The sequence below is a fragment of the Lynx canadensis genome, chromosome F1, assembly GCF_007474595.2.
Source record: "Lynx canadensis isolate LIC74 chromosome F1, mLynCan4.pri.v2, whole genome shotgun sequence".
Taxonomy (NCBI): Eukaryota; Metazoa; Chordata; class Mammalia; order Carnivora; family Felidae; genus Lynx; species Lynx canadensis.
In genome coordinates, this window is record NC_044319.2 from 41,086,025 (window position 1) to 41,109,984 (window position 23,960).

At 38.1% G+C, this 23,960-nt stretch overlaps 1 protein-coding gene across 1 annotated transcript in view; it reads right to left on the reverse strand.

Annotated features, from left to right (window-relative positions):
* Positions 1-23,960, reverse strand: part of KDM5B (lysine demethylase 5B) — a 78,556-nt gene that overhangs the window by 21,534 nt on the left and 33,062 nt on the right. The window contains exons 5-15 of the mRNA XM_030302099.1: positions 18,288-18,422; positions 16,390-16,486; positions 15,039-15,148; positions 13,042-13,200; positions 12,452-12,571; positions 10,510-10,668; positions 9,334-9,515; positions 7,883-8,045; positions 4,717-4,836; positions 3,123-3,317; positions 72-253 (exon numbers count right to left, since the gene is read on the reverse strand). Coding sequence (XP_030157959.1) covers positions 72-253; positions 3,123-3,317; positions 4,717-4,836; positions 7,883-8,045; positions 9,334-9,515; positions 10,510-10,668; positions 12,452-12,571; positions 13,042-13,200; positions 15,039-15,148; positions 16,390-16,486; positions 18,288-18,422 — 1,622 coding nt within the window. The remainder of the gene's footprint in view (positions 1-71; positions 254-3,122; positions 3,318-4,716; positions 4,837-7,882; positions 8,046-9,333; positions 9,516-10,509; positions 10,669-12,451; positions 12,572-13,041; positions 13,201-15,038; positions 15,149-16,389; positions 16,487-18,287; positions 18,423-23,960) is intronic.

Here is a 23,960-nt window from a genome sequence, read left to right on the forward strand (position 1 = left end):
AACAGGAATGCCACAGAGCTTTTATTAAGGATTTAGGGTTTTCCAAAGAAAAGATCATTTTTCCTACTCACCTCAGTTTATATTTATAAGGGGGACAGGAACACAATTCTTTCACATGATGCAGGCAAACAAGCAGGCCAGGTTTACAAGAACAGGAGATGGCAGACATGAAGCATGTCGTTTTGCATTTTATACACTGACGCTCATCATCTGGCAACAGCTCAAAATCCATTCTTTCTGAATCAATTACTCCCTAAAATAAAGTGTACTTTAGAGACCTCCAAAGGATAATATAATCCACCGGCCCCCAAGAAAACTACATAACAGCTGAGTTAAAAAAAAAAAAAAAAAAGTGGGTGGGAGGGCCTTACGAAAATAGGAGTGCATGATTAAAAATGTCTGGAATACAAAGTAACAACAACCTAGCTACTATGGGCAAGGTAAACTACCTCATTTGTTTAGAGAGAACCTCTTTTTGGACAAGGTAGGCCCTTATGTTTGGTCATTGTGATCAGAGTATGTATGAAAACAGTTATCAATAGGATCGTGAACTACTGACATTAGCTGTTTATTCTACTACAAATTGGCTCTGTCCATAATCTGGATATAGACGGTAAAAGCAAAAGAAATGTATATACTTTCTACCTCAGAGGAAATATTATACAGGAATTCAGAGTAATAAAAAGAACAAGAGTAAATAAAAAGGAAGGAAGAGGAAAAGACTGTCATGAAGGGATTATTGATGGGAAGATGCTTAGTGGTGGATCAGCTCTCAAATGAAAAAGTTATCTAAAGGGATTATTATTTATCCAAAATGTTAGAAAAACATACAATAAAGACTACAGTCATAATAAAGTATTTCCTAATTGAAACAGTATCAAGAAAAATAAGATACTGAACCAGTAAATTTCAACTGCAGTTTGTACCACCTGACACCTAGAAAGCCCTCTAGGATATACTTTTGTCACTCAAAGATCAAGCGTTTACCACCTTTTCTCCTTATCTAAAAGGGAATCCAAATCCAACCATGAAAGTGCCAGAAGCTGATTAAGTCAATTTATGAGACACCAAGCTCCTTTGTTTTACTGTTACTCTGTATTTTAACCTTTTGACCATTTTACTTCCTGATTACAAGGGCCAACAACGACAGAGGAGAGTAAGGAAACCACTAATGAATGAATTTTGGTTTTAAACTGGAACTGATCATTAAAAAGGACTTGGAAATAAAAATGGTTGCACTTTTACTTAAAATGAGATTAAGGACCAACTTTACAGATTTTCCTTGAGAATGACCCATATACAGTTTGCCTAATTTTAGTTTGTAAATTTGCACATCTAGAAAAAAATTTTAAGTTCTCAAAGTTTCAAAAATGAGTTACCATTATTGATATAAGACCTTGGTAAAGGCACTTAAACCCTCTGGGCATTGTTTTCCCTAACTGTAAAGTATCAGGGGAAGGTGAGTAAGCTGTTGTTGATCTGTACAGGCTTCAGGGAGTCAAAATTCAAGGATTCTATCTAAAACAGCACATTAAAAAAAAAAAAAAATGAATGTGACTATTTATTTGCAGATACCACTGTCCCCAACAGTCTAACAAAAGCTAATAAACAATTGAGTTTATTAGCAAGGTTGCAGTAACAAGTAGTCAATATACATAAGTCAATTATATTTATAAATATAAGCCATAAACCATTTGAAATAAAAATTGTTTTAAAGTATCATTTATAACAGTACCAAAAAACATAAAGTATATAATTATAAACCCAAGAAACTATGTATAAGATCTGTATGCTGCAATCTACAAAATACTGAATGAATGAAATCAAGATGACTTAAATAAATGGTGGATATACTATGTCCATGAACTGGAAGAGTGAACATTGTTAAAATATCAATTCTCCCAACTATATTCATGGACTTAATGGAGTTCCAATGAAAGCCTAACAGGTTTTTTGGTAGAAATCAAAAAGCTGATTCTCAAATTTATATGTAAAGCAAAGGAACTAAGATAGCCAAACCAATTTTTAAAATGAACAAAGTTGTACGACTCACACTACCTCATTTCAAGATTTATTACAAAGTTACAGTAATCAACAGCATAGGGTAACAGCAATAGATAAATGCATAAATTAAGAGAATACAACAGAATGTAGAAATAGACCCATATAGGTGAGTCGAATTTCAACACAAAGGTGCCTGGGCATTTCCACAGAAAAAGAACAGTCTTCTCAAGACCTGGTGCTAAAGCAACGAGACACCCATATGAAGAAAAGAGTCATCCCAACCCACACCACACCTTACACCATAAATAAAAATTACTTGAGATGAGTTGAAGATTCATATGTAAAACCTAACACTAAAAATTCTAGGTGACTGACTATACAGGAGAAAGTCTTTGTGACTTTGGGTTAGATACGATTTCTTAAGGACATAAAAGAGATGCAAAAAAGAAACAACTGCTTAATTGAACTTCATCAAAATAAACTTCTGCTTTTACAAAGACACTGCTTTAAGAATGAAAAGAGGGGCGCCTGGGTGGCTCAGTCGGTTAAGCGTCCGACTTCGGCTCAGGTCATGATCTCACGGTCTGTGAGTTCGAGCCCCGCGTCAGGCTCTGTGCTGACAGCTCAGAGCCTGGAGCCTGTTTCAGATTCTGTGTCTCCCTCTCTCTCTGCCCCTCCCCTGTTCACGCTCTGTCTCTCTCTGTCTCAAAAATAAATAAACGTTAAAAAAAAAAAAAAAAGAATGAAAAGACAAGCCACTGACTAGAAGAAAATATGTGTAGAGCACCCATCTGACAAAGGATTGGCATCCAGAATACACAGAAGTCTCACAACAATCCAATAAAAAGGGGCTGGGACAAAACATTTGAACAGACACTTATCAAAGAGATACATATACAAGTAGTAAATAAGTACACACATGATAAGATGTTCAATAAATCAGTAGCCATTAGAGAAGCAGAAATTAAAACCACAAAGAGATACTAATACATATCTATCAGAATGGTCTTAAAGGAGATTAGACTAAGAAAAGACTTCTTAAAATGGTACTAATATGTGTAAGAATTTTACTAAGTAATGCCCTGAGATATGCAATTAGAAGGATTCCAGAACCTTACCAATTTACGGACAGTTTCTCTTAAAGCTTTCTCATCCTCAATCATAATGGCCATGTCTTTCTGAACAGTTGAAGCCACTACGACATCTAGTACATCAGCCTTGGAAGCCATCTTGCAAATCATCTCATCGTGGGAAAATACACAATAGCGGTGAAGCAAACGATAATGCTCCACACACTGTCGGCCTAATGGCAGCTGGGTCAAAAGACAGAGAATACATGACATTCATTCACCTTTCTCCTTCCTATTTCCAAAGACTTTTGACCATTATCAAATTACTAAATATGATATTCTGGGTCATAATACAAATATCAACCCTAAAACCAGACTCTAAGAAGCCTTGGGCCTTTTTTTTTTAATCTTTGCGTCTCAAAAGATCTGGCATATTAGGCAGTTAAAAAAAAAACAATGGACTTGGGTGACTAGCTGGCTCAGTCAGAAAAGCATGCAACTCCTGATCTCAGTTGTCATGAGTTCAAGCCCCACGCTGGGTATAAATAAACTTAAAAAAAAAAAGAAGTATTAACAATGTATTATTGTCTATAACAATGTAAACTCTAGCTGGACATGTGAATTTACACATTTCCTGAAACAACTATGCTGAACCAGTGTGGGTTAACCTACTCCAGGAAATAATAATGCTCCAAGGTAGAACAGAAAATAATTTTAGATACAGGTGGTACTATTACACAGGAAAGCACTGAAACAAGGTTATAATTCGTTAGATTTAACATCACACACTTAAACTAGATCTTTTTATGTAAATGAAAAGTAATATTACTAATACAAAAAGTCTACTTTACAAGGCACCTGGGTTTGGCTCAGGTCATGACCTTGTGGTTCATGGGATTAAGCCCCACGTAGGCTCTGTGCTGACAGCACAGAGCCTGAGCCTGCTTGGGATTCTCTCTCTCCCTCTCACCTGCTCGCACTCTCTCTCTCCAAATAAACAAACATTAAAAAAAAAAAATCTAGGGGCGCCTGGGTGGCTCAGTCAGTTAAGCATCCAACTTCGGCTTAGGTCATGATCTTGCAGTTCATGGGTTTGAGCCCTGTGTCAGGCTCTGGGCTGACAGATTCGGATTCTGCTTCGGATTCTGTGTCTCCCTCTCTATCTCTGCCCCTCCCCTGCTCATGCTCTGTCTCTGTCTCTCTCTCAAAAATAAATAAATATTAAAAAAAAAAAAAATCTACAACCAAAACCAAATATATCATTGAAAATTGCTGTCCTGTAGATAATTTAAGCTACTGCTGTATAGTCTTAAGACTGAACTGTTTGTTATGAGTTTGCAATGAAATCCTGAATTTCACCGAAAATGTAAATCAACAGACTCATTTATTCATCAAGTCTCACTTTTACAGAAGAAAAACATTATCAGCTGAACCCAGTAGTGCGCTTAGTTAGTACAGGCTTGCTTTACAATGTGGTGCCAAGTACTCTATCTCACTATGGATGGTAAACAATTTGTAAACCAGCCATTTGAGCAGCAACAGGTTTAAGCAACCATACACATGAAAGCTTTTAAAGTATTATATACCATTTCTGTAGGGAAACAATACATTTGAAAAGGCTCACTAAGTCATAATTACATACCCAATCAACAGTGCAGAAGTTAACAGCCTCAGCAAAATTAAAACCTTGATTAAAACCACTGTGGTAGGCTCTTGGAAACGTAATCACAAACTCCCCAGCACACTGATTAGTTCGGTAAACCTATAGAGACAGAAATTGGAGATTTTTAGTGACATCCGTGAAAGACAAACTGGGCACAGACTATCAGATAAGTCTCCAGAAAGGGAAGCTTTCTGCTAACTAAAAGTGAACCATAAAAAAAGAACTACGGTAGAAGAATCACAGAGATACTCGTTTCTGTCACAAGATGGAATAGTACCCCAGACTAGTAGGCTGATTATTAATATCTGAATACAACACACGGCTTTTACTACAAAAATTTGGTTACATCCAGGATTAGGACACATCTTTCTAAATATAGCTACAGTTAAGAATATTCTAATTTTATTATACCAAAATAGGATCTCCTACCACCAGTCATCCCATACAGCGATCTTGATTTAGGCCTCAAACTTCCCTCCCAACAATTCCCCTTTTCTCACCACCCACTCAAAGAAGAAAAAAACAAAACAAAACCCTGCATTGGGGAGCCTGGGTAGCTCAGTCGGTTGAGCATCTGACTTCTGCTCAGGTCACGATCTCACCAGTTTGTGGGTTCAAGCTCCGTGTCAGGCTCTGTGCTGACAATGGAGAGCATGCTTGGGATTCTCTCTCTCTCCCTCTCTGTCTACCCCTCCCTGACTCATATTTTCTCCCTCTCTCTCAAAATAAAAAACTTAAAAAAAAACAAAAAAAACGTGTATTAAGGCAGCAGTCTCTTGGACATCAGCCTTAGCAACATTTTTCTGGATAGGTTCTCCTCAGGCAAGGGAAATAAGCAAAAATAAACTACTGGGACTACGACAAATTAAAGAGCTTTTGCACAGCAAAGGAAACCATCAGTAAAAATGAAAAGGCAACCCACTGAATGGTAGAAGATATTTGCAAATTATCTATCCATTAAGGGATTATTATCCAACAACTCAATACCAAAAAATATAATAATAATAATAATAATCCAATTGAAACGTAGTCATGAGTAGACATTTTGCCAAAGAAAATATAGAGATGGCCAGCAGATAGGTGAAAAGATGCCCAATATCACTAATCATCAGGAAAATGCAAATCAAAACCACAATGAGAGATTTTACACCTCTTAGAATGGCTAGTATCAAAAAGACAACGAAGGGGCACCTGGGTGGCTCAGATGGTTAAGCATTCAACTTCGGCTCAGGTCATGATCTCACGGCTTGTGGGTTTAAGCCCCACATCGGGCTCTGTGCTGACAGCTCAGAGCCTGAAGCAGAGGTGCCTGGGTGGCTCAGTCAGTTGAGTTTCCGATTTCAGCTCAAGTCTCTATTTCACGGTTTATGAGTTCAAGCCCCGCAGTGGGCTCACTGCTATCAGTGCAGAGCCTGCTATTCTGTCCCCCTCTTCTCTCTGCCCCTCCCCCGCCCACAGTGTCTCTCTCAAAAATAAACATTTTTTAAAAATTTCTTCTTAATTAAAAAAACCTATAGTGCTCTAGGCACACAGATCCTCAGGCTGAACTTACTCCCATAAAATAATAAAATTAAGAATCTTTTCAACATCTCTCTCTCCATCTTGTCCAAAATGTAGTTCCTGGACTAAGAGTATTAACACCAACTGGGAACTCGGAAATGCAAATTCTCGAGCACCACCCAGACTAACAGAACCAGAAGCTCTGGGGGTGACGTTCAGCCATTCGGGGTTCAGATACAGGCAGAAGTTTGAAGACCACTACCCACCACATGGGCACAATCCCTTCTACAGGGAATAGTTCTTCCCCTCTACCCCCAAATCTGCCAAAAATATTCTTTATCAGAGCTCCAAGTCTTAGTTCAAATGATCATTACAAGTCCTTTCTAATTCTCCCTAGAGTTAGTGCATCAGCCTCATAGTTGACAGCACTGTTAAAGCACACCACCGTTCCATTATCTGTGTAAAGAGTATCTGTCTTTAACCCTTAAATTCTGAGTCTCAAATGCACAGGCTCACTCATCCATCTCTGCGGGTCCAGAATCAAGCCCCATGGGTTCCTCAACTAAATCACTGAGAATCATGGCCAGACATCTCATTTAGGGCAAGTTACTTATAACAAGTCAGAAAGATCAGTCAATATGAGGGGGGAAAATCAATGTGAAAAATACCAACACAAGGAGATGGTGGCATTTTGGTAGTTATTGGTCATTATTTTCTAAGCTGGTCTCCATGAATAATTTATGATCCCTCAAAGAAAAATCCTTTCCATCTGTCCCCACTTACTAGCCTGTGGCCCCCAAAGCATGAAATTTAGGTCACAGCAACATCAGGAATGCACTTTAGCGCAGTAACCGTACCATCTACATTCAACTTAGCTAACTGAGATGGACACCTCAACTTCACACGTTTCACTCTGGCCTCCCTAAATATCTTCAGAGCATTCTCCAACAGGAAACCATATACAAGTAAGTGTCACTTTGTACACCAACCTCAGAGGTGGTATCACCAACGACAGCACCTTTCAGTCTAGAGTAGGAACCCTGAAATCTAAGCTCAAGAGCTTGAAATAAATTTTCTCTTTAAGTAAGCTTAATTGGGGTGGAGGTATAATACAACTAAGACCTACCAAGCATGGAGATCATTTCAGTTTATCATTCAAAATTAAGTTCAAATAGATTCCATAATTTTTTTTAAGGTAGGGACAGAGTATAAAGGATTCTGACACTAGAGCTTAGATCTAATTATTAGAACAGAACCTAGACATTTTCACAGTAATTTATACAAATAACATTAAGGTCTTTGTTTTGTTGCATTGAAAGACTAAAGCTATAAAGAAAAATTATGGTTTAGAAAGCTTGAATTAGACACTGGAAAAAAAAAAAAAAAGAAAGCATCACACTTAGTATTTGCAAAATATGGCTGCTTGGCAACCTAGTTATTAGCTGCAACAAATTAGTTTTTATGGTGTCCAAGGATCTAGTCTGACTGGCTTATTGCAGTATAGTATCCAATTACACCAAACAGCTGTTTCTGTTACGCAGTTATGGTATGGAACACATAACCAAATCAATGGATAAAAAACTGAGTAAGGGAAGAGAAGTGGTAAATTAAGCCTGAGTGGCAGGAGGATTGACCCAGAACATACAGGCACTTCATGAGTCATCAGGGTATTGGGGTTCATGATGGTCACAAGCTGATGGAGAAGATCTGGCTGGGACACAAAGAGCTCTGGAGCTAGTTTCTTCATTACATTTTCTAGCTGCTCGGCAGCATACCCTGGGACTCCATACCAGGTTTTTGGCTCACCCCTGGAAACAGATTGTAAAAATAAATCAATCTCAAGAAATACATAAACGTGAAATTTCATTAGAAAAAAATCAGTCTGCAACAACACAAACAAAATAGTTCACAAGTCGTATATTTCAGACCCTGCTCTGTTAAGATTATGCTACATAGGAATGTTCTGAGTGTCATTAGAAATGTGATCTGAACTTATATAATGCATGTCCCCCCCTTCAAATGTATAGAATTTGAACATGAGACTTTCTGTCCCAGGTCCCTCTCCTCCCTCCCATTTTTATCTGATCCTTTAGAAAGTGTAAATATCTAGAGTTTCTAAGAATATAAGATAACGTGTTAGCTACAGGGTATGTGGTTACCACAATTTCTTATAGCAATTGACAAGGGATGGCAATTCTCCATCATCCTTTTCCCTTGTCCGTTCTGACACGCAAGGTTAAATCAAACACTAATAAGGCAATTAGCATTTCTAAAGAGCTCTTATTCTTCAAAGCACTTTAAACTGTCAACCAATTAATCTGTAACATCCCTGTGAGGTATGGTAAATACAATCTTCATTTTACAGCTGGGAGCAATTGCCTAGGGAAGCAGAACTGATGCTCCACATATATTTGCCAACTCCCTCTTTCTTGTGGTACATTCTCAAATTCCTCGTGTGGGGACTTAAGTGAGTTACAGATCTTCAAATATTTCTGTACTTAGAAAAGCAAGGGAAATGGAGGGGGTAAAAAAACAGATGTGAAAGAAGAAATGGCTTTGCTTAGAGTTTAAAAAAAAGTCCGAATATGTGCACCCAGCCACCACGCACACACGCACTGACGAAGCCCATTCTACTATGTATAATGACGCCAGAATTCAGCAGCACGAAATAGAAGCTGGCAGTTCCAAGGACCTGGACTCTAGCACCTAGACTTCACTACTCTTCCAAAGGGTATCTGAGCTGCCACTGGCATGGAATGGGATTTTTCCATAGTAAGAGCAAGGCTCAGTGCTTTTTAATCTTTCCATGACTAAAGATTTTTCACTAAAATCTGTCTACCCTCTCTGCAGAAACATGTTGTACCTGAAAAATAGTGTGTGTACAATTTCAGGGGATTTATCGACTTCCTAGGAATCCTTAAGAGCCACCGCCTTAACTTGTTAAGATGCCTGTTCCAACAGTAGTGAAAACTTGAAGGGGGGAAAAAATAGCTCGTTACTCTTCAGACACAGTTGAAGAGTTAAGACACATCTGAGACGAAAAGTAGTTTCCAGCCCAGTTCGCATACCATTTGTAGGTTATCTGGAACTTCTTACCAGTGCAGGTAGTTAATCGAATAGCTCCAGTGGTCTTCAATATGCCAACAGAATGAAGAAAAGCACATTCCTACATATAACCAAGGAAGTTTCATGCCACATATATCAGCGGTAATGTGAGCAAGGACAGACTGTTCCATCACTGGCATATTGTTCAAATTCCAGCCACTATCAAGATATTCCTAAAAAGAAAGAAGCAAACAAGGTATAAAGGTTTAGCTACATCATGCTAACGTTTTAGATTCTGCACATTTCAGAAAGCTGACTGAAAACAGTCTTCAAAACAAAAAGGCTGGGATCAGAGGAAAGGAGGGGAGACCACTATGCTGACTTCTTAGATGCCCATATATTACTTCTGCTCAGTTCTGAACTTTATATAAACGGACTCATATAGTATACACTTCTGTATCTGCCCACTCCCTCTGTTCTGGCTACAGAGGAAATACATCGTATCAGTCTGTTTATATCAAGTTCAAAAACAGGCCAGCTAACCTATGGTGCTCCAAGTCAGGATAGTGGTTGTCCTGAGACAGGGAAGGTAGGAAAAGAGGGAGGACAAAAGGGGAACTTCAGGGGTAAGGTCTGGTAATAACAGGTAATGTCCTTATTCTTGTTCTAGTGCTGGTTACATGGGTGTATTCAGTTTGTGAAAACTCATCAAGCTGTGCACACTGTTATGTACTCATCTATGTATATGTTAGATTTCAAAAAGGTTTTTAAAAAAAAAAAAATCTTCCTAAAAGTTTGCTATTGTGGAAAATACTAGACTCATAAACACTGAAATTAAAAGATAAATAGGTCTGGTCCCAATCCCTCAAATTTTCTTCAGAAGGAGAAACCAAAGTTATGGACTGAAGGCACAGGGGAGGTTAAGCATCTCCCCACATCATCACACCGTAGTAGAACAGCTGGGACTAGAATTGTTCTGTGGGCTCCTTCTACTTTTCTTGAAATCATTAAAAATCTAGTAATCAAAAATGTGCTGAAAGTAATCATAAATATTACTTTAAGCCAACCAAAAAGAATTTTAATTGATAATTCAAGTTCCAACCATACATATCTTTGCAGTAAGGCCATGAATGCTGTACTATGTCCTTTAGATAAGGATATGCTGAACTATCAGCTTTAAATGCAGGTCTCTGCTTGAAATACAAGTGCCTCACAGCTACAGCCTACCTCCTCTTCAGGTGAAAGTTTGATTTTCCCATCTCGGACAGGGAAGCCACTGCCAAATTCTTTTGAGGCAATATCGGCTCCATATTCTACTGTGACATCCTCTTCAATAGTGCTTACCAGTCGCCAAAATTCTTTCTCAACCAGTTCTGTGGGAACCATCTGGAAACAAAACAATGAGGAAGAGAAAAAAATGAATTTTTTCTCAGACACTCACAAACTACCCATGACCAATCTGAAGAGATTAGCTAAGTGACAGGAATCATAGGATAGCACCCTAAGGAAAATTATATCCATAACGTTCCACAATTGATCCCAGGCAATTCAGACATACATATTATTTTCTGAAAGCAACTGTCTAACTAAAGAGTAAGTACTGATTAAGAATTTGTGTTCCTCTATCACCAACCTGGCTACGACTCTAAAAGGGAGTCAAGGAAAGCAAAATTCTGACATTCAAAAACTGGAGATGCTTTTTTGTATGGGAAATAGAATACATAACTTGATGGACCATTACACAGTAGTAACAGCTGTGTGTGAACGACGCTTTATCCGTGAGAGGTGTCCAAACACATTACCTGGGTGCACTTTACACTCCTTTCACTAGGCCTGGCTGACAGTGGTGCAGGGAGCCATGATGAAAAAAGAGTGCAAAACGTGAACAAAAGAGCAATTACTCTACAGCAGTACAAAGAGCCACCAGACAGAGTGTCTAGGATCTGTGGTTAATCCCACGTGAGTCTAGAGACAGGTAACTTAAATGCGATCCCTCAAGATCCTCATCTTCTAAGTAAAATGAAAAACTAAGCACAGATAGAAGAGGTCACATGCATACCACCAACTGATGAAGCAAACATACCAGAAAATAATACACTACATGAGGTGTCAAAAGAACTGAAAATTCAAAAGAGCATATTTTGAATTTATAAGCCCATCAAATAGGCAAACATTTTAAGTAACTTAACAGCTAGTGTTAGTGCTTTTAGGGAAAAACAAATTCACTCATATACTGCTGGGTTCCCATAAATGATACAGCCATTAGAGAAGGGAGAAAATTCATCTGACCTCAGTAAGCATCCCAAGAAAATAATCCAGCTAAAGAAATCTACATGTGTGAAGTGTCTGCTATAGTACTTTGTTGGTAAGTGAGAAAAAATACAACCTAAGTGTCCAGAATTACGGTAGAAAACCATTTAATTCTGGTGTACTCACTTGATGGAACATTAAATGCTGAATGAAACATGCTTATGCTTCTAAGAGCATAAAAGAAAATTTAAAATGAACTCACCCTAAAATTTATAATACTTACGATAACATAACAACATACGCAAGCATGCTGACCTGCACACAGGAGTCATTCAGTACATTGTAAAGTTTTCCTCTTCTTTTTTTTAATATGTCCTACTAAATACTGACAACTTTTTTTTTTTTTTAAGTTTATGTATTTATTTTGGAAGAAAGAGAGACTGCATGGGAGAGGGAGAGAGAGAGAGAGAGAGAGAGAGAGAGAGAGAGAGAGAGAGAGACAATCCCAAGCAGGCTCTGCGCTGACAGCACAGAGCCCAATGCAGGGCTCAAACTGGGAGATCATGACCTGAGCCAAAACCAAGAGTATGATGCTTAACCGACTGAGCCACCCAGGCGCCCGTGTAAAGTTTTCTTTACAGTACTTTTGTTCAACTAAAAGCACTGCTGTTGGTCTCCTTTACTAATATTCTGTTACTGATGCTGTATAATTTGTGTGGAAAAGCCCCTCTTTAGAGAAACCAAGTGAAAAATCAGGATGTATTTTAAAGTATTACAGAATTTTAATATTACTAAACAAATTAAAAGTTCACTGTGCATAATGACTATCAAAATAAGCACCAAGTCAAATTTGTCTTCAGATACATCTTTCTACAAAAGTTATTAAAATTCTGTATCAAAGCAGTACGTATGTACATACATGGACTGGCATGTTGAAATAATCAGATTTGAACGCATCTGCCATTTCCCCAAAAGTACGGAGGGTATAGTCCCTGGCTGCTTGTTCAAAGCCAAATGCCTCTTGTGGCTTACTACACTCCTGCCAAAATGAAAAAGAAGGGAAAAAATATTTTTATTTACACATTAGTTATATTTCATTTATATATATTTAAAAAACAGATTAGTTACGTAGTGTTTGTTTAAAACAGAAAAAAAGGCTGAATGGATACACTTCAAAATAACCGTTACCTACTGATTGTAAAATCATGCTTCTATTTTTTTTTTACATCATTCAGTCTTTAAGACGTTTTGCAAAGAGCATGCAATGCTTTCTTAAAGGAAAAAAACATTTTAGGTGTAGTTAAAAATTTTTTTTCTGCCTCTTAGCTCCTTGCATGGCTATAGAACTCACTGTCAAGACCTCCTTCCTATTCAGGTCCAGCCCAATTTTTTTTTTTTTTTTTTTTTTTTGAGCATCATTATTATCAACTACTAAATCTAAAACCCAAAAGCAAAGAAAAAGTTTTCTGAAGGAAATTCTCTAATGCCATCTCTGCCATTAATTCTTACCTGGGCCAAACACTTAGGACACCTCCAGTCTCCCTTGGGAACATCATGGAGAGGTGGGATCAAGCAAAAGGTGTGATAACTGTCATCACACCCATCACACAAAAGAAGCCGGTCTTCATCATTGCCACTGCCACATAAGAGGCAGACATACAAATCTACCTGTAGCAATAAAAATAGGTACAAAACAATGGGACATGAGCTACAATTTGATTTTGTGAAATTCTAAGAATAATCGGTTAGGCATAATCTAGTCTCTCCATCCTCCTTCAAATGCAAATGCTTCACCCTCTATAAGAGGTATTTTATTTATTTATTTTGAGAGACTGTGTGCATCGTGTGTGCATGCATACACAAGTGGGGAGGGGCAGAGAGAGAGAAAGGGAGAGAATCCCAAGCAGGCTCCATGCTGTCAACACAGAGCCCAACACAGAGCCTGATCCCACAAACCGTGAGACCGTGACCTGAGCCAAAATCAAGAGTTGGATGTTTAACCCACTGAGCCACCCAGGCACCCCATAAGAAGTATTTTAAGTGAAAATGCTTTACCTTTTATAAGAGATATTTCACAATGCTTAATGCATTCCCAACTCTAAAGTATAATCTCTAAACTTTTTCAGTTGTGTATTTTAGTTAAAGTTCGTTATTAAGATATCTAGCTTTTAGTAATTTAGAGAATGATAATCTAGAAGAGTAGCAGGTAATAAATTGTCAGCTTAACCAAAAATAGAATTTATAAAAAATTCAATTTTTCCATGTTCAAAAGGAAAGAAAAGTGTTTAAGTTAATTAACCACAATAAATTACTTTATATTCTATTTAAGGATTCATGGTTAAGAAGTTCCCCAAATACACAGTGATAAAAATACACAGTTATTACCTGTTACAGGCTCTATTGTGTCCCCCCCCCCCCCCCCCGCCAAATTCATACCTTGAAGTCCCAACTCCCAGTACCTCAGAACGTGACTGGATTTGGAACCAGGGTCTTTAAAGAGGTTAATGAAGGTAAAATGAGATCATAATGAGTGGGCCCTAATCCAATGATTAGTACTGATGAAAAGGAGATATGGACACAGATGTGTACAGAGGAAAACCATGTGAAGATACAGGGAGAAGATGACCATCTACAAGCCAAGTAGAGAGGTCTCAGAAAAAATCCACCCTACAGACGCCTTGGTCTTAGACTTCCAGCCTCCAGAAATGTGAGAAAATAAATTCTGTTGTTTAAGCCACTCAGTCTGTGATACTTTGTTACGGCAGCCCTTGAAAACTAATACATTTCCAATAAATATAGAAAGCTAATTCAACTAATAAGGGAGTCTCACTTTTTCAGTCTTTTTTTGTATCAAATAAAAACCTGGGTTCTGATCATTTTCTGTGGGGTTTTTTTGTTTTTTTTTTTTATCCAGTGGTGGGAGGGGAGGGGGGAAGAGATGGTATTCATCAATAGAACACTTAATTGGAATAATTTCAAATTCCAAGATAAAAAGCACTTGTTCAAGCTACTCACTGGCCTCTCAGAAGGGGGCAGAGAAGAAAAGCAACCAGATCTCTGTAATGTCCTAAAGCCTCACTTTTAAGTTTCCGTTTGAGAAAATGACTACTTAGTCCTCCAACTCTTGTTGGTGCTCAATTCCTGTTCCCCCCCACTCCTTTTCTTTTCCTTCCTTCCTTTTCCTTCCTTGTTGTAAAGTTGGAAAACATCAACACGATTTTTGATCTAGCTTTCAGCTCATTTGGAGGTGATCTAGTAATTTATGAACATTCCACATATAATCTAGCTCACCGTTATTTGTCTCTAAATTGAATGTACTCCAGAAAAATGGGCGTCAAGGCCGCCAGGTGTTATTATCTTCATAAGGCATTTGTGTATTTTCTCAATTAGAAAGATACTACAAACTGACATGAAAAGGTCTTTTAATTGTCACTCTAAACTAGCAGTCCTAAGTAAGGCACAAAAGGATAACCGGGGGGTAAAAGCGTTTAAACATATCAACTCACAGCATTGGTGGTTTTTTTAGATCGGCTCTTGGGTTTTTCCTTCTCGCTTTCTACAATGTACTCTTTCTTCTCAATGGGTTCTTGCTTGACGATGCTTTTCATTTCTCTCTCTGTAAGAGGTAGTCTGAGTTAGCTCTTCTGGTACTACGCTTTACTCACCTTGCTCTCTCCCTACCCCAAGCACTCACAGGACACAAACACAATTTTGCTCCTCCTTTTCACTGCAGCAACAGCACCCAGTGTTGCCATGTTCAAGGGCTAAGTACTCATTACTTCATGATAAAATGCAAACTCTCACAACATTTAAATGTGGGTACTTCTGCAGATGTTGCTCAGTTTGGGAGCTTTTAAGACAGGAGCTGAAGATGTGGTCTTCTTAATGACATGTTACTGAGACATAACATATATTGATGAAAGCAGGTTCCTCGTGATCTTAACTATAAGAGACTAACAATTCACCAACGGCCTCTCTTCCACAATATAGATTATCCCTTCATAAACTATGATACATACTACCCCAACTTCCTGGTTCCAAAGACTGAGAATCTTGGCTAAAACACTAGCTATCAATTAGTGAACTATCCTCTGGTAGGTGCTGTGCTAAATGCTTTCCATGAATTATTTAACCCTTTGCAACAAATCCATTTCAAGGACAAGAAAACAGATATTAAAAGAAGTCAAAAAATACTGAAGGTCATACAACTAGTTAGTGGTTAAGCCAGGATTCAGATTCAGACCTATATTTTTAAAAATCCATCATCTACTTTCCACTACATTGAGCTGCCTTTCCAATAACTTACCAATCACTAAGAACAACCAATTTTAATAACGTCTTCATTTGTATGTGCCTGCCTATACGCCCTCTCTTACAGCTTTTTAATCCTAAACTTACTTCTCATTGACTAACATCTAGCAATGGCCAGCCAAGCAATTATCAACTAAAATTCAGATTTAGAAAGCACATCAGCTTGCCATGCCTGAAATAAACTTATCAGATATCCAGTCAAAGGCAATTATGCTTCTCATTAATCACTTCTTTACAATGAATGCAATGTAACCAAATTTCAAAGTAGCAATTAGTGACAGTAGAGAAACTGAATCGTATTTCTAATATGTGTGTGTGTATATATATATATATATATATATATATATATATATATATATATATTTACTTCTACTGGTCACTAACTACAAGAACAGGGACATTAACCTACTTTAAGATTTTATTTCAAGGCCCAATCCACTGATTAGTATTTAATAGTTGCTACAGTGTTTCCTTAATTAACAAATGAATGATATTTGTACTTATTTACTTTTTACTTTTTTCCTACTCATGGATAAACTTTCTTACCAGTTTCACATTTTGGAGTTGGACAACCCATTCGTCGTCTCAGATTATGAGTTCTGGCTTCTGCTGTCTCTTCTGGTTCTATTTTAATATTCATGGCCTTTAAAAAAAAGTGTCACATATATAAGTATTTCCTTTAAAAAAAAAAGGAATTTTCTAAAATCCAACTGAAATCTCAAGGTGACTATAATCTTATAAATTGTTTATATTAGTAGACCTTCAAAACATGCTTCTTTCTCACCACAAAGGAGAGATCCACCCTTAAAATTACTATTATTTAAGGAATGGACCAAAATCTTTGGGATTACAAGAGTATCTCCACTCAGGTAGGCCAAAAAAAAAAAAAAAATAGGGAAAAGTCAAAGATCAGGGAATAAATGAGGGAAAATGTCACTACCAGAATTGGGAACAGCTCTAATTTTCCTCCTAGAAGCTTCCCAGTTCTCATCAACCCACCTCATGCTTTATTCAGTCATCACTAAACCCAACCACTCACAGTTATATAAATATCCTAATTTCATTAGCCTAGAAGGGTCTGCTAGCTTCTTCCAAAGTCTGCCCATTATTTACAGAAAACTCAGCTTCCATAATAATTTGCTATTAATTCTTCTATTAAACTGTTATTACAAACTACTACTCTTCTAACATCACTAAATTGCTAAAGATTCCCCACCCCCATCATTGAGGGTAAAAAAGCCAGTCTCAATTTCCAATGTTTCTTAAAGTGGTAATACTTAATAATGAAGCAAAACAACTTTAGCAAGGGTTTGTGGAACTACACTTGATCATTTTTGCCTGTGTTCATTTCTAGGTATTCAGGATGTCCACTGCAGACAAAATTTTTCCCAGGGTGCTATCATCACCCTATGTGTCTCTCATCTAGGCAGACCTAGGTATCCAGAGCAGTAGAGCATGTCTTACACATTTGAAGACCAAGGTGTGCTCAAACAAGAATTTTTAGACTAATGAACTTTAAGAGCATGCTTACAGACTTCAAATAACCATTATTTTCCTATTCTGAGGCAGTCTTAATTCAGAAAAATAGAGCCCCAAATTTTTTCCTTATCTCTAACTTACCTAAGCTAAAAATAATTGCCTTATTTGTATCCCTTTCCTCAGAAAACAAAACTGCTCTTTTTTAATCTTGACCAATAATTATTAATAACCAGAGACTGTTTTAGACACCAATCAATGCGATGAGGCTTAGTCAACTCTAAGATGTTGCTAATACATTAATCACTGATTGCTAACACTACATGTCCATCAAGCCAGGCAAGAACACCCCTTCACATGTGTGTATGGAAACAAAGTAACTGGGAAAATAATCTTCTCTTTCCCAGGGGAAACCTCTCAGAGCAGAAAAACCTTGATGCAAACTATCTTTCTCATCAGTTCTCTCCTCCTGATCTTCCCTTATGTTCTACTTTCATTTCATCTTATATATTCAATGCCCCACTCCCATGCTGCCTAATTATTTTCTGTCTTAGCATAAATATCTGCTATTCCTTTTTAGGAACTCAGGAGAGCAGGTTTCAATATCCTCTATCCTCTCTGATCAAAACAAAACAAAACGATAGTTCCCAGCTTTCTATCTCCTAACCTCAATCCCCAATAAACACCGTCTAATTTCAAAACAGGCAAACCAAATACCATCACAATGAATGCCTGTCCTTCCTCAGTTAATTAAGCAGCTGTCTGTCCAGGCAGCATAAACCTAGAAAGAGTTCTCTTTACCCTTTTGACAGTTTCCCCAAGTGTAAAAGCTAGAATACACACAGCATCCTTCTGTGAGGTGAACAAGGTTCATAACTACGAACAGTACACACGTGACAGGAATCCAGCATAAGTCAGGCATTAGTGCCAGGGCTCAAGAATTCTGATCAACTGCATGAGGCTCTCACCTCCGCTCTCATGCGTTTTGCTCGTCGGGCTGGGGGGCATGTTTCTGAGGGCTGCACAGACTGCCTCTGGGGAATATCATGGGGTTTGTACTCCTTGTCCTTTGTGTCTGTGCTCAGGTTTGGCTTCTGCAGACACTAGAAATAAAATACAATTGTATTAATGAATTTCCTCTCCGTTTTTAATCTTAAGAATTTCAATGTATTTTGCAAGGTACATTTTACGATTATTTACACAGAAACATAAAAGGTCTCCAACTTTTAAAATCCAAATAAACACAAGTCTGCATTTACCAATCATATACACACACATATAAAAGCTTAAACAATTTTTTAGCAGGTGAATGGTGTTCCTTCAATTCACTTAACTGTTCATGCCATCAGGTTACACCAGGCCACAGTAGGCTCAAGGCCCTCCCAATGAGCCACTTGCAATTACCCCTGATTGCAACTGTCAATTAATTAAAGGCTCAAACCGTTAGAAAGGCCCCTTATAGGGGCGCCTGGGTGGCTCAGTCAGTTAGTTAAGTGTCTCACTTGGGCTCAGGTCATGATCTCATGGTTCTTGGGTTTGAGCCCCACATCAGGCTCTGTGCTGACAGCCCATAGCCTGGAGCCTGCTTCAGATTCTGTGTCTCCCTCTCTCTCTCTCTCTCTCTCTCTCTCTCTCTGCCCTTCCCCTGCTCATGTTCTCTCTCAAAAATAAACATCAAAAAAAAAAATTTTTTTAATTAAAAAAAAAAAGGCCCCTTTTAAGCTCCAAAAATGACCTTCCTTAATGAGAATATTTGATTTTTTACAGTGTTTAGAGTAATAAAATATGGAATCCAATAGGTTTTCTAAATTTTAAAATTCTGCAGTTTCAAACGTAACTAGCAATGTTCTGTGATCAAAAGATATCATCTGAATTGAGAAAACAGGTAATTTGACTAAACTGTTCTCCCTGATTAGTGCTTTCATTTACTTCAACATATTCCTACAAGGTCTAACTCACAAGGCAAAGGTTAATAAGTAGCCCACGGCAATAACTTTGGTTCTGATCAGACAAGAGTCTCCTGCTTTGATTATCTTTTTAGTTTGATTCTAAGCTTGCTGATAGAGGGTATTTAAATGCAGGCACAACAAAACAGAGTAACATCAAAATATTACCACTGAATCTAATATGAATTTCAAGTAACCAACACTTCTTCATAATAGGGCCCATAATTATCATAAGAAACATTTATAAAAGCAGGTTCCCAATTGTAACTACTTAGGGTATAATGTATCATCTATGTTGGGATAAGATACAGTGAAATAATAATCTTCTAGAACTCCTGCTCTATGGGTACCATTACTACCATATAGTCTCACAACTGGTACAGAAAGAATCCAGAGAAGAGGGGTGGAAACAATAGCAACCAAAACAGAGTAATTAAGAAAACCTATGTCTAACATCTACAAAATATGATGCACTAGAAAATAATACTGATGCAGATTACTTGATACTCTTAAACAAGTAATAAATCTACCACTGGTACAACCAACTAAGTATATTAAGTATTCTGTTCATTCTAATTAAATTCATACATTGATTTCATCTGGAAATATTAACTAAATTAGTATGGAATACCACCCTCCATTCTGTAACAAGTCCTCAAATTGAGCATTTAGAGTATATTTAAATTTTTTTTAATGTTTATTTATTTCTGAGAGAGCTAAAGTGGGGGGAGGGGCAGGGGGAGGAAGGGCAGAGAGAGAGGGAGACACAGAATCCAAAGCAGGCTCCAGGCTCTGAGCTGTCAGCACAAAGCCCAATGCGGGGCTCGAACTTACAAGCTCTAAGATCATGACCTGAGCTGAACTTGGACACTTAACCAACTGAGCCAACCAAGTGCCCCAAGAGTATATTTAATGAAAACATGCAGATGGGAACAAAACCTGCCTATCATCTAAATTAAACTCTTTCAGGGGCACCTGGGTGGCTCAGTCCATTAAGTATCCAACTTCGGTTCAGGTTTGTGAGTTGAAGCCCCACACTGGGCTCTCTGCTATCAGTGCAAAGCCTGCTACAGATCCTTTGTCTTCCCTCTCTCTCTGCCCCTCCCCCACTCACTCTCAAAATAAACATTAAAAACAAATAAATTAGCCTCATTTATATTTTTATATAAACTTTTAAAAAAATATATTTAAGTAATCTCTACACCGAACATGGAACTTGAATTCATGTCCCCAAGATCAAAAGTAACATGCTTTTATGACTGAACCAGTGAGTATGTATGATCGTGCGGATATGAACTGAACTGAATCAAGAAAATTTTATTAAGTGGGTGGTCAGAAATTCAGAACTCCTAGGGGCACCTGGGTGGCTTGGTCAGTTAAGCATCTGACTCTTGATATTGGCTCAGTTTGGGACCTTGTGGTCATGGGATCCAGCCCCAATGTCAGGCTCCCCACTGAACATGGAGCCTGCTTGGGAGGCTCTCTCTCCCCTCCCCCACCCCGCCCTTCCCCCTTTGTGTGCATGTGCTTTCTCTCAAAATAAATAAAACAGTTTTTTAGAAATTCAGAGATTATATATGTGGTCCCTATCTCCCACACTAAGTCTAAAACGGTTCCATAAACTATGGTCTGCTTCATTCTGTAAGAACTTTAGAGATCTAAGGTAAAATCAAGCTCAGAAACTTCTCAGAATATATGTGAAAAGCTTTATTATTTTGTTCCAAACCACAATTCCAAACACACACCTGATATGTTTGCTTTGTATCTAATGCAAATATATGCAGACTAATTTTAACTGTTATTTGATAAACTGGGATTTAGAGGTAACTGTTACCACAGCATGAGGACACCATCCTACAGAGCATCCTACAAAGCAATATGCTGAGACAGCTAGAAAATATAGGAATACAATAGTGAGGCTTATGTCCCACTATACCAGGACATCACTGCTCAACATTTCTCAAGTTTCCCAAAACTTACTCTAGGCTTCAGTTCACCCTTTTGAAACAATTCCTTCACTAGGCATCTTTTTTTCTCCCTTAATATTAAGACTTTATTTTTTTTAGAGAAGTTTTAGGTTTATAGCACAATCAAGATGTGAAGGTAGAGATTAACTGTATATGCCCCACCGTCACACATGCACAGCCTCCCCCGCTGTCACCATCCTCTACCAGAGTAGTAGTATATTTGTTACAACTCATGAACATACACATCATTACCACCCATAGTCCATAGGTGACATTAGGATTCACTTGTGGTATTGTACATTCTATGGGTTTAGACAAACCTATAATGACATGTATAGTATTTTCATTGCCCTGACAATCCTTTGTACTGTGAATATTTTTCCCTCCCTCTCACCCCCAAACCTCAGGCAACCACTGATCTTTTTAGTGTTTCCATAGATTCGCCTTTTCCAGAATACCATACGTGCCTTTTCCAGAATACCATACGGTTTGGAATCTTACATTATATGTAAGTATATGTATGCAGCCTTATCACATTGGTTTCTTTCACTTAGTGATGTTCCTCTCCTTGTCTTATCACGGCTTGAGATCTCATTTCTTTTTAATGCTCAATAGAACTCCATTCTCTGGATATAACACAGTTCATTTATCCATTCACCTCCTGAAGGACAGGTTGGCTGCATCCAAGTCTTGGCAATTATGAATAATAAAGATGCTAAAAACATCCATGTGCAGGTTTTGTGTGGACATAAGTTTGCAACTCTTTTGTGTAAATACCAGGGAACATGACTGCTGGATCATACGATAAGAGACTATGTTTGGTTTTCTAAGAAACGGCCAAAGTGTCTTATCTTCCAAAGTAGCCGTGCCATTTTGCACTTCCAGCAGCAATGAATGAAAACTTCTGTTATCCTCACCAGCATTTGTGCTGTCAGTGTTCTGTCTTTCACCATTCTAATAGGTGTGTGGTGGTATCTCATTGCTTTTGACTCTTTTTAAAAATATACGTATTCCAGGGCACCCGGGTGGCTCAGTCGGTTAAGTATACGACTTCGGCTCAGGTCATGATTTCACAATCTGTGAGTTTGAGCCCTGCATCAGGCTCTGTGCTGACAGCTCAGAGTCTGGAGCCTGTTTCAGATTCTGTGTCTCGCTCTCTCTCTGCCCCTGCCTCCCACCTTGCACTCTTGTCTCTCTCTCTCTCAAAAATAAATAAACATTAAAAATATTAAAAAATATATATATGTATTCCGATTATTCTTTCCTCCAAGAATTATTTCCAAAAATCAGAAACGGGCCAAAAATTAGGTACAAAAAATGGCCATCATAGTATAATAAATACATATACTGGAACCAACCTAAACATTCAACAACAGGAGGAAATCAAGGTCTGGATATAAAAACGAACACCAACACGCCTAAGTGGCTCAGCCAGTTGAGTGTCCAACTCTTGATTTGGCTCAGGTCATAATCCCAGGGTTGTGGGATCGAGCCTTGCGTCAGGCTCCATGCTCAGCATGGGACCTGCTTGGCATATTCTCTCTCTCGTTCTCTCTCTCTCTCTCTCTCTCTCTCTCTCGCTCTTAGCCCCTCTCCCCTGCTCATGCTCTCTCTCTAAACAACAACAAAGAAAGAAACACACACACACACACACACACACACACACACAAATGGAATGCTACTAGATCTTCAAAAATATTCAATGACATGGCAAATGCTCACGATATGCTAAACAGAGAAAAGGTAGAATATAATACTGTATATGAAGAATACAATCCCAGTTTGGGTATATATGCATAAAAATATCCTTGAAACGAAAAACAGGTGAGAGGATCAGGAGGTTTTATTGTCAACAGATTTTCCTTTGTTTTTAAGCCTTCTGCAATGAATACCTATCAGGGCCTCGAACATACCTGGTACACAGCAGGCCGCTCAATAAGTATTTATCTGTGTCGTAGATTAATGTTTATAAAAGGTATCTTTAAATACCTATTCCTCTCAGACTACGATTGAGTAAACGCTTTAAATACCTATTCCTCTCAGACTACGATTGAGTAAATGCTTATGTGTTTTTCTTTTTTTTTTTAATTTTTTTCTAACGTTTATTTATTTTTGAGACAGAGAGAGACAGAGCATGAACGGGGAAGGGTCAGAAAGAGGAAGACACAATCTGAAACAGGCTCCAGGCTCTGAGCTGTCAGCACAGAGCCTGACGCGGGGCTCGAACCCACGGACCGTGAGATCATGACCTGAGCCAAAGTCGGCTGCTCAACCGACTGAGCCACCCAGGCACCCCAACTTATGTGTTTTTCAATTATGAAACTATACTGCCTCTCCAAGTATGAGGAGATGTTTTTAAAACGTTGCAACCCATAAAGCAACTAGACGCTCTCTTTTCTCTTACTCACTGTGAATTCCATACTCAAACAGAAAGGTTAATAAAGAGAAAAATCTATTGTAGCCAACTATATGTAAATCAAATCTCTATAAAACAGAGGCATAAAGGTTCCACATAAAATGTTCTAAATTTCATCCCTGAGTTCATTAAACATTCACACATGTATATTTAAGAGCAACGACAACTTTCTGAATATCAGACTGGTCGTGTTCTTCCAGGCTAAAAAGAAAGCTCCCCTGGAATCAAGAAGGAAGAAAGGGAACAAAAATGCAATGTTACAAAAATCTAAAGGATTTGAGCATTACAGATGGTGTGTCTACAATATCAAGA